The 11,077-nt window shown below is 57.0% G+C and overlaps 1 protein-coding gene across 1 annotated transcript; it reads right to left on the bottom strand.

Annotated features, from left to right (window-relative positions):
• Window positions 1–7,983: 7,983 nt before the first annotated feature.
• SUPT4H1 (SPT4 homolog, DSIF elongation factor subunit) lies at window positions 7,984–10,842 on the bottom strand. The gene is made up of 4 exons (XM_010721871.3): window positions 10,425–10,842; window positions 10,298–10,353; window positions 9,831–9,884; window positions 7,984–8,405 (listed from the first exon to the last, which is right to left on the bottom strand). The coding sequence occupies exons 1-4, from the start codon at window positions 10,688–10,690 to the stop codon at window positions 8,338–8,340; spliced, it is 444 nt and encodes a 147-aa protein (XP_010720173.1). The 5' UTR covers window positions 10,691–10,842; the 3' UTR covers window positions 7,984–8,337.
• Window positions 10,843–11,077: the final 235 nt, after the last annotated feature.

Raw genomic sequence — 11,077 nt, 5'->3', positions numbered from 1 at the left:
AGCTATTTGCACTGTTTGCAATGTTTGCACCATTTGCACAGGGCAGGGTGACAGCAGCCGTGCCCCCCCTCTTACCCCCAAGACCCAGTCGCTTGATGCAGAGTGGGGGGTTGGCCCCGCGGTGCTCTGCTGTGTCCCATCATCCCAGCCCTGCAGCAGGTGTTCCTCAGCGCAGAGCTTAGAGAGGGGATGGCAGTGTTGGATGAGGGTTTGGGGTCCCTGAGCGCCATGGCAGGAGTGCAGCAGGGGGGGACACGGGTGCCAGTGAGCTGTGTGCCCTAGTCCTGCTCTTTAGGAAATGTGTTGCCCAAGAAACCTTCCTGAGCCTTTCCCTTACACAGTGCTCTGCAACACCAGACTTCCCCACAGCTGAGGAAGCCATAACGGCCAACAGGAACACGAGGCCCCCGAAAAGAAAATGAAAGCCAGCTCTGCAGGGCGGGCGCATTCCTCTTGCATTGCCACGCGGGGGCTGGAGCCATGAGGGGTGGCCATCAGCACCCCATAACATCAGCACTGGGCCTGGGGTGAACTCTGGCACCAGTTTTCTAGCCAGGGGCCCATGGCACAGATGCCATCTCCAAGCGGTGTGCAGTTTTGCAGCCTCACATGAGGGCAAAGAGCTGTGGGTCTGCACAAGGGTTGGCTCCCAGCTTTGCTCTCCTGCTGTCACTGTCAGTGACAGTGTGCCTTAAACCAGATGAAAAATGATGAGCTAAATCCCCAAGAATGTCTGTAAATGGGGATGCCTTAGTCAGTAGGATGGGTTTCATGCAGCCGTGCTAAACATTTGTTTTTGGCGAATACCATTCACTCTCTACATTGGTAATCTGGGAGGAAATGTTAAAAAGAAATCACACTGGTGAGGTTTGCAGAAAGCAGAGAAGGAGCAAAGTCAAAATCAGCCAAGAAGCCGCTGAGATTTGGCTTGCTCCAACAGCAGGTGTTGGGCTTACAGCAGGCAGAGGGGCTTTGGGCACAGAGGGAATTTGCTCCTCCCAAATTGGGGCTGAGCTGCTCCCGCAGCATCGGCTCCCATTGCCTGGCTGCCTCCTGGGTCCTGTCCAACCTGAAATGCAATTACTTCTGGGGACACCCAAAAAGTGTGACAGTGCTTTGAGTGGAGGTGAGGTGTGAGCGGGTTCTTCCTGACCTGGAGACACCCCCACACCAGACAGCACCCCCGAGGTGGCAGGGCCTGCTGTGCTGCCGGCTGTCAGGGTGCTGTGGGTTGGTCCCCAGTGGGACGGGGGGACAAAGCACTGTGTACAATGAGTGAGCCAGTAGCAGCCCCCCACATCCTGAAGCAAAGTGAAGGAGCCGCGTTGCTGCCGAGGGACTTCCCTCCCTCCGTAGGGCCAAGGCCACACTGCTCGCAGCACACCCTGCTCCGAAGGCAGCACAGCCCTGCTGGAGCTGTGTCTGGGTGACCGGTGACAGGTACTAAGGCTCAATTTAATAATAACAGGTAAAAATAACAGGTCTGCCAGGCAAAGTGGAGCTTGTTCCCTGAAGGCGGAGAGCTGGCGCTGGAGCACTGTGCCAAGGGGAGGCGAAGCAGTGGCCGGGAGCGGCTGGGGGTGCCGTGGCCCGTGGAGCACAGCAGGACACAAAGCTGTGCCCCACACAGAGCCAGGTGCCCCGGGGGCCGTTCCCCGCAAAGCAGACCCGGCTGCCTTCCCGGCAGAGAAGTGGGGGAGGTGACGCTTCCTCTTTCCCGGCTGCGCGACAGAGCGTGGCCAAGGGACACGGCATTTCGGGTGTCCCAGGCTGGGTTCCTCCTCCGGCAGAGCCCCCCGCCGCCTCCTGTTTCTCAAAAAGAGGGAAATCAGCAGATCTGGTTTCATGGGCTGAGGAGGTCTGAAAGTCTCCGACTGATGATGAACTCACTGCATCCCCCGGCCATTGGTTAACATTGCCAAGTGGCAAACAAGTTTCTAACTCGGCCCCCGGTCCCCATTCCTCTGCGCTCCACACACACAGCCAAAATAGCTGCTGAGATCACAGAGACGTTTGGGGTTTAGTGGGGGGAGGTGAAGCAGCTGCGTTTCCTCCCCGGGGGGGTCTCGTGGGAGCACCCAGCCCCCAGCGCTCCCAGCTCGCTCTACACCCATGGGTGTGCAGGGAACCAGCGGAGCCCCCCCACACCGAGCCCTGCAGGAGAGCAGGACCTGGCATTGCCCCCATCTCTGCCATCATCTCAGAGCACTCACTGTGGCTCGGCCACCTGCAGCATCCCCCTGCATTGCCCTTTCTGCTCCCTTCCGAGTGCCGATGGCACATGGAGGTGCCGGCCTGGCCCCACTCCCTGCTGCTGTTGCTTTTCCAGTAACTTTCCCAGTATCAGTGAGCACAGGGCAGCGAGTGCTGGGGCTCTGGGGGTGGCAGCACGGCTGACCCAGGCCCTTGGGCAGGGGGAAGGGCTCTTGTCGAGCACTGCAGCTCAGGAGCTGCGAAAGAGCTGATATTTCTTATCTCTCCTTGCAGCAACTTCCCCTCCTCAGCTGTGGTCAGGGCGCTTGCTGCACGCAGGGGAAGTGGCGGCCGGGCCGGCTGCCTTTGGGCCTGTGCTGTGCTTCACGGAGCTGTGTCAGAGGAGGAGGAGGAAGAGGAAAGAGTGCTCTCAACCACAGGCTGCCTGACCCCCTGCTGTTGTCCTGGGGAGTGGGAAAGGGGTCTGCGTGTCGCCGTCTCCTCAGCCTCAATGGCACGGATCTCTAGGAGCATCTCCTACTCCACCCAGCAGCGCCTGCGAGACGCAGATGGAGCCTTTCTTGTGCTGCTGTTCACTCTGAAGCCTAATGACTGCACTCCCAACACAAGCCACCAGCGTCCCTGTCAGAGCAGCCTCAAATGTCACCAGTGGATGGAGTCACCTGGGCTCCCTGAGCTCATGGGTGCTCATAGGCCTGGCTGCACTACGTCATGGAGGCCAAAACTGGCTCTTGGGGATGTGCTGGGTGAGCAGAGTAGTGGCTGCAGCCCTCCTGCTGGCCAGGAGGGCTGTTGTGAAGGCACGAGAAGGAACTGCAGCACCTCTGAGCCCAGAGGAGAGAGCTGGGACAGACCGGGACACATTGAGATGGGCTGGGATCCCCATCTCTGCCCAGCAGGCTCAGTGCCACCTGCGCTCTCTCTCTGCCCACGGTTTGAGGCAGGAGATAGGACCCTGGGGGGCTGAGCCCCCATCCTTCAAGCAGCCCACACGGCACCAAGGGACACACGGTGGCTGTGCCCAGGGCTGCTGCTCACACCTGGTGTGATGGGCTGCCTGCAGTGCCAGAGCAGCGCCTGACCCTGGGCCCAGTGCCGCACTGGGAGCACGGCCGTTGGGAGTGAGTCAACCAGAAACTGCTGGGTGAAACGGGGCCGCGAGCGGAAAGCAAAAGAGAGCGTGAAGGGAAACCTCAAAAAGCTGAAGTGACGCGACGGGGCGGGCGCAGGGCCGCGGGTAGAACGCGGCACCTTGCTTTGCCATATATAGACAAATCGCGGCCCGTCTGCGCCAATGATGGATGTGGGGCCGTTGCGCGGTGCCGGTGGGGCACGGAGCTCCAACATTTTCCATGCCACCTGCTGGAACCAGCTCGCAGGTGGGGGAAGGGGCGGTGGGCCAGGCCCTGTGTAACCCACGACCCCACTGCTGTGTGGGCAATGCTGGTCCCCCCCTTTCCCATCTCCATCCCAAGCACCCTGGGGACAGTGGCCGTGTCCCTCAGGGCCCGAGCAGGAGTCAGGCATCTTAGCATGCAGCGCAGGGATGGAGGCCTCAGAGCCCTCAGCCCAGCTGGGATCGTTTTCATGTTCCAGGCAGACACTTAGAGCAATGCGGGTGGCTGAGGTGGAGAACACCTGGGGCTGGGTGGATAAGGGGCACATAGGGACCTTTGTCTGGCTGGTGGGCTCCATCCAGCTCCAGGACCACACTTAGGCTGCAACCAGACACACAGAACACCATGGCTCAGAGCACACGTGGCTGCACACCCTGGTGAGCAGCAGGACCAGCTGCAGGGTCAGGACACAGGGAGCCCAGAAATGCTGGGGATGGGACAGACACCGTCAGGCTGCCACATCCCCCGTGACTCCAGCTCTGCAGCTCCACTTGGCTGAGTACCCTCAGGAGGTGGGAGGTCTCCTGCGCAGGGGAGGTTTGGGACCCTCTGCCAGTTCCTGCTGTTCCCCAGCCACCCCAGCTCTGCTGGCACGCTAACAGGTTCATGCAACACCATGCATGCAAGCAGTGACAGCACCAAGATGGCAGCCCCTTCTTCATGAGCTCTTTGCAGATCTTCCCCAACAACTGAAGACCCTCCAGCCAACTCCTTCTCCACGAGGTCTCCTCCTTCCCTCCACACTTGGTGAGGAGCAAATGCCAGGGTCACTAACACAGATCAGAGCTCCTGCATTGCACCTCACCTGCCGCCTCCATCACTGGCACACAGGAGGCCCTGTGGCCTCCACACATGGAAGCTGTGCTTCAGGTCTGCCACGATTCAAAATCTTTCACATCCGCCCACACCTCCGAAACTGTGCATCCAGCCCTCGTGCCACCGTTACTGTAATCCTCCTCCTCCTCTGCAGCCCCTCCTGGTGAGAACCCCCATCCCCACCACATCAGAGGCACCCGTTGTCTCGCTGCCTCTGAGCTGCCTGCTCAGGCTGGGCGACAGTGAGATGGAGATGCACCCCCTGACCTCAGCCTGCAGTTAGCAGCTTGCACCCTGGCTGTGCCATCCTCATATCAGCGAGCATTGCGTAGGTCATCTTCTCTGGTTCCACCATCCCGCTTCAATTTAGGGCTTATTTTGTTTCTTTTTAGCACCCACCACCAAGGGCCCCCCAGTCATTAACCTGGATGCCGTCAGACCCCAGCATTCCATGGATGCCTGAGTTTGTAAAACAAAGTCCAGAGGCACCAGGTGATGGGAGGTTGGTGCACCGTGGGACTGACCCTCCCCAGAGGGACCTGCACAGCATCTCTGCGGCCTGGCATTGACATGAGCACAGAGTGACAACCAGAGAGGCTGCAGGAGCAAAACCAGGGGGCAGAGGTTGGCGCTCCCACCTTTGCATTGCCCACAGCCCCACAGCCCTGCAGAGGTGCTCCCAGCACTTCTGCACTCACACGCAGGTGCTCACCAGGGCCCAGCTCACCCAAGACACACGGCCCTGACAAAGGAGCCACGTTTGCCCGGGAGTCCCTGTGCCTCATGTGAAGCCCCGCACATGGAGCGAGCAGAGGGGCCCCTTGGGGACAGTGAGGCCGGGCATTTCCCAGCTCAGTCGGCAGCTGCCTCACATAGACACACCGTGTGCTCTGCGGTTTTGGAAAGTTGCTTTTCTAGCCCGGAGGGACAGCCGGGTATCGGTTCTCAAAACCCGCACGAAGAAATTCGCTCGCTCGTGCTTCCTGCCCCGCTCTGCCGGCCCTGCCGCCCTCCTGCAGCTCCCACGCGGTGCCCGGGCAGAGCGATGCAGCCCCGCAGCCTGAGATATTTTGGCGTCATTTGCTGCAGGGGGAGGAGCTGTCTTGAACTGACTCAGATCCACATTCCCTGCCCTCTGGAAGCTTACAGCCCAGGCTGTTGCTGCACATTTTTCCTCCGATTTCTTCAACGTGAGAGCTCCCTGCCCTACTTTTCTCAGCAAATAAAGATTTGCATCAATTTGCTTTTCATGCTACAAAGCCGCAGCGGCTGGAGTCTCACCGAAATGCTCATTTTGGGGAGCTTTGCAGAGTCCAACGCTTGGCTCGAGCAGCCTGGGAGCAATGAGTCACCCGGCGGCGTGGGCTGGGAGATGCGGTGTGCGGTGGGGGTGATGTGCAGAGGCACACAGAGTCAGCCCAATTCGAGGCACCACGTTTCTGGAAGCGCTGCGGTCTGCTGCAGGCAGGGGAGGTGCAGATCTCTCTTGAAAGACCACCGGTGCCCGGCAGCCTGCTGCACTGTGCTGAATCTATTCCACCTGCACCACAGCTCCCGCCAGCCTGCAATCTGCATCATCCAGGGGGGCTGCACCCTGCGAGACATGAGGTACCTATGGGGTTTACATCCCCCAACCATCTTACCTGGGAGGCACAGTGACAGCGCATGCTGCTCTATGGGCACAATTTTCTAAGCGAAGCTCCCAGTCCCAGGTGGTGAGTTACTGGAGCTCCTCCAAGCCCACAGACCCACACCCAGATCCTGGCTGAGCACCTCGCACTGCCTGGGGCCCTGCACAGAGCCTTTTTGTCAGCCCTACACCAGGGGACATGACAGCTAATGGGCTTTGGAGGAGCCCCCCCACTTCTGAAGACTGGGAAGGTGGGGACAGCCTGCAGTACAGTTCTCAAGGAGCTGAGAAGAGAGATCACAGAATCATAGAATCACAGAATCGTAGAATGGCCTGGGTTGAAAAGGACCACAATGACCATCTTGTTCCAACCCCCTGCTGTGTGCAGGGTCACCAACCAGCAGACCAGGCTGCCCAGAGCCACATCCAGCCTGGCCTTGAATGCCTCCAGGGATGGGGCATCCACAGCCTCCTTGGGCAAATGTAATATGGAGATGTGCTCCATGTCTCTCCTGCTCAGGGCCACTCCAGCAGCTTTGTTCCCCGTCCCCAGGCCCCAGCGCTGCTCCACAAAGCCCTGCTGCCACCCCGTGGCATTTGAGCAGCGAGGCTGCAGAGCTGGGCATGGCCGCAATGACTGTCCTCGACTGCCTGCCTTGCTCAACCTCCTTCCAGCCTGGCCAGAGCCAGAACCCCGCTTTCCAGATCCACTGCCTCCTGTTGGAGAAAGCCACTCAGCTCATCCTCCTGGATCCACTTTGATCTGAACCTCATCAGCTCTCACCAACCTCATAGAATTATAGAATGAATATTTTTATTTAATTTCCTGGGTTGAAAAGGACCATGATGATCATCTCATTTCAACCCCCCTGCCCTGGACAGGGTCACCAACCACCAGACCAGGCTGCCCAGGGATGTATCCAGCCTGGGATGGATCACCTGGCAGTGCTGGAGGCAGTTTTCCTGAAGCTGCACCCTGTGGGATCCCCAGCTCGCCCCGTGCCTCTCCCTGCACAGCCTGTCCAGAAATACCCCCAGGGCCCAACATCTCCAGCCTTGACACACAGCAGTCACGCCCGGCCCTGGCGCTACACCCACCCATAGCCCTTTTGGGCTTCTCTAAGGGCTGCCTACAACCAAGTGAGCCTGGAGGGTAATCATAATTTTGGGGATTGCGACATTCATCACGGAGGCATGAAGGCCAGGTCCAGCGCCCTCCCATGCCCCAGGACCTGCACCTACTGCTCCATGTCCTCATGATGGGATTCTTCAGGGCCAGCTCCACGAAGCAAAGTAAGACAAAGAGTGCATTGCCTCGCTGCTCCTATCGTCAGCCTGCCAGCAATGCACCACCTTCACTGCTTTCTTCCAAAATCAAATGCAGCCATTTTTCAGGCTTTTATTAGTTTTTCAGTATTTGTATCTGCATACAGAACACAAAAATCAGGTTTCTCATCTACGGGATTATTCTAGAATAATAAAAAAGCTTGTCTCACAAAGCTGCCTCCCAGTTACACCAGCAGGGAGTTCATCTTACTTTGCCTGCACTGATCAGCAGCAGACCAGAAGTCCTCCAAGTCTGCCTCCCATCCCTGCTATGGGACCCTGCAGGACCAGGACACCGTGACCTCCAGACCATTACTTCCATGTGGAACACTCCGTACATCATCCTACATATTTCCTCCAGCCATGAGACATAAAGCACAAATCCCAAGTCTTGTTCCCACAGTAATGGACACCAACACTCAGCAAGGATAGGATCCACTTCCTGAGCTGGGATTTTTTGCCATATGGATAAGCTGTGGTGGCTGAAACCTCCAAACTACACCAGCAGGGTGACAGGTCTGGAGCTGAGTGCAAAACCCCTCCCATGCCTTCTGCTCCCCGTGGTGGGTGAAACAAGTGGTTGAAAATACAATGATTGACTCCATTCTGACCAGAAAGCAAGTTTTATTGAAATATTTACAGTTGTATCCCAGGTCCTCTTATCCGCACCGACTATAAAAGGTTTATGCATCTCCCTTCAATACCTCCTTCCCAGCCCTACTCACATTCCCCTCCCTGTCAAGGCTGCAACTGATTTTAAGATCTTTGTGGTCCAACAGTGGCATGGCTGAGTCCGGAGGTACCGAGTGAGAGCAGCTGAGCCAGCAGCTCCCTCAGAGTCCAGGTCCCTCATGCTAAAACTAAAAGGTTTCAGAGCAGTGCCCCACCTGCCAGCAGCCTCGCTGAGCAGCCCAGCAGAGAACCTGGGAATCCTCCACGCAGCACGAGAGCCTCTTAGGTTTTGATAGCTGTGTCTCGTGACTTGTAAGCCACACCACGGCTCTTCAGTTCTCGGACGATCCCTGCAACAAGGACACAAACACATTTCAGATTTCACTAGGAATGAGAAGCCATAAAAAATCTGGTTGCTTTATCATGTAGCTTTCACTGCAGAGTTTAAGAACTGGACAATCTTCTTAGTTCCTTCTAACACTGTTAAGAGTTCCCCTCCTCTAGTGCCTAGACAGAGCACCCAAAGATCAACTCAAGTTTTGCCCTAGAAAAAAAAATAGCTGGGCAGAGACTTTATTGCATTATTTTCTACCTGCAGATGTTTGAATATCATGACTATACTGCATAGGCCAAGCTCTTAAAGGTTGTTCTTAAGCCTCCCGGTCACTTCTGTGACTTGTCTGCAAGTCTCACCTTGTAAATAGCACCACAGCACTGATAGAAGGGCGTCACATGGTTCAGGACAGCTCTCACCAGTACCACAGCATGGACAGCCAAATGACAGCCTGCAAGGCCCTCGGGTGCAGCCTGCTGGCTTTCGTGCTTCCCAGCACCTCCTTGCTTCTGCCCGTGATGTGAGGATGTTCCCCACACTAAGCAAAGCCCAAGAGCATCTCGGATATGCATCCCCTCCTGCCCTGTGCTCACAGCTGCGCTCTGCCCGCAGCTGCACATGGCATCACTGCTATGCTCTATTTGCTTCAGATGTGTCCAAAACTGTGCCAGGAGGACTCGTGCCTCGGTGTTTCAGCTGTCCCCTAACACAGATGGTGGAGCTCAGGTTAGCAATAAAGGAGATGGCATTCCAAACAGAAGTACAGCTTTTACACTGAGTGTGGGAGACTGCAGCCCTCTTGGGACACAGGTTAGGAGTCTGATCTTGGGCTGCAAACATGAGAAATGGAAAATGTGATTTCTGCTTTATGAAGGTAGGGCCAACTCACTACACTCTTCATTGCACCTATAAATGAACAAATGCCATCTTGACTTGATGTGAGCCCTCGGTGCAGTACTGCAGTGGAAAGGAATATCTGCTCACCAGTCCTCCTCATTTTCCCAACTGCTCCCCTTTCCGCACCATTTATTATTGTTTCCTTGAAGCTGCACAGCTTGAAGTGAGGATACTCTCCATAGTCAGGCTTTAATCAGATTTCATTGCTCTGATGTATAATCTGGCATCACAGGTTTTATTCAGCAGAATTTTCATACCAAGTTTTCGCAAGCAGAATGCTGGATGACCACAGACAGCCTGTCTGCAGAAAAGGGAACCTGCCTCCCAATCCACACCTTTTCGCAGTCACCTGGCAAATCCTTTCATGCTCAGGGCCTGTTGTAACACTGTTTAATGGACCCCCAAATGCTGATTTCATCAGATCAACACAGTGTAATGCTCTCAGAGAGTGTAACTGGGCAATATACAGCACCAAGTATACAAAACAGCCCATCCCTCAGCGGCCACCTGTGCAGCAGCACTCCTCACACAGCAGCAGTGTTACCTTGGGGCAGGCGGCCGGTCACAGACACTGCATACACACCAGGCTTGAAGTTACCTGAGGGAAAGAAAGCAATGAGTGCAGCACCTGGGTGGGCAAACAGCACCAGCAGCCTCACCCTGTGCAGGTGCCCCCTCCTCAGGAGCTGCAGCAGCCCAAGGAAGAAATCCTACTGCCCAGCATCACAGAACTACAGAGCAGTTTGGGGTTGGAAGGCACCTCACAGCCCCATCCCTGCATGGGCTGGGTGCCCCCCAGCTCAGGCTGCCCAGGGCCCATCCATGGCCTGAGGCACTTCCAGGGATGGGGGACCCACAGCTCTGGGCAGCAGTGCAGCACCTCACTGCCCTCTGGGTGAAGAATTTCCCCTCACATCAGACCTGAGTCTCCCCTCTTTCACTTTAAAGCCGTCCCCTCTCCCCCTATCGCTACTGGAGAAGGCTTTGAGGCAAACAGCGGACGGCACTCACTGATGCGCTGCCACTTGGAGACCCAGCTGTCCTCGGGGCTCATCATGGCGATGATCCTGTGGGAGAGAGAGATGTGAGGGGGCTGTCACCACCCGCTGCCACCGTGCAGCCCATCGCGGCCCCTCACCCGTCGAAGGAGGAGCTGGTGCAGTCGTAAACCATCTCGCGGTTGCCCTTCATCTGCAGGTAGGCATCGCAGTTGTCGCAGCCGTCATACTCGAACTGCTCGAGGGTCTGAGCGGGGAACCACACAACCATGAGATCACTGAGACCCACTGAGACCACAGAACCACGGGACCACTGCAACCCACTGAGACCATCGAGACCCACTGAGACCCATGGAGATCCACTGAGACCACTGCGACCACAGAACCATGGGACCACTGAGACCATTCAGACCCACTGGGATCACAGAACCATGGGACCACTGAGACCATTCAGACCCACTGGGATCACAGAACCATGGGACCACTGAGACCATTCAGACCCACTGGGATCACAGAACCATGGGACCACTGCAACCCACCGAGACCACGGAGACCCATTGAGACCCACTGAGATCCAATGAGACCATTGAGACCCACTGAGACCCACTGAGACTCATTGAGACCATAGAACCATAAGACCACTGAGATCCACTGATACCACTGAGACCCATTGAGACCCACTGCGACCACTGAGCCCACAGAACCACGGGATCACTGAGCGCCCCGCAGTGACCCGCGATGCCGCGCGGCGGGGGCAGCGGCGGAGGAAGGCCCGAGCGGGGCGGGACGGGTC

This window comes from Meleagris gallopavo, chromosome 21 (assembly GCF_000146605.3).
Source record: "Meleagris gallopavo isolate NT-WF06-2002-E0010 breed Aviagen turkey brand Nicholas breeding stock chromosome 21, Turkey_5.1, whole genome shotgun sequence".
Classification (NCBI taxonomy): domain Eukaryota; kingdom Metazoa; phylum Chordata; class Aves; order Galliformes; family Phasianidae; genus Meleagris; species Meleagris gallopavo.
This window is presented reverse-complemented; position numbering and strand designations above follow the sequence as displayed.

Coding starts and splice junctions, on each gene's coding strand:
- SUPT4H1 (XM_010721871.3), bottom strand. CDS start 10,690: ATGGTCTCAGTGGTCCCATGGTTCTGTGGTCGCAGTGGTCTCAGTGGA. Junction 10,354..10,424: donor ACCAGCTCCTCCTTCGACGG/GTGAGGGGCCGC, acceptor TCTCTCCCACAG/GATCATCGCCATGATGAGCC. Junction 9,885..10,297: donor CTCCAAGTGGCAGCGCATCA/GTGAGTGCCGTC, acceptor TCTTTCCCTCAG/GTAACTTCAAGCCTGGTGTG.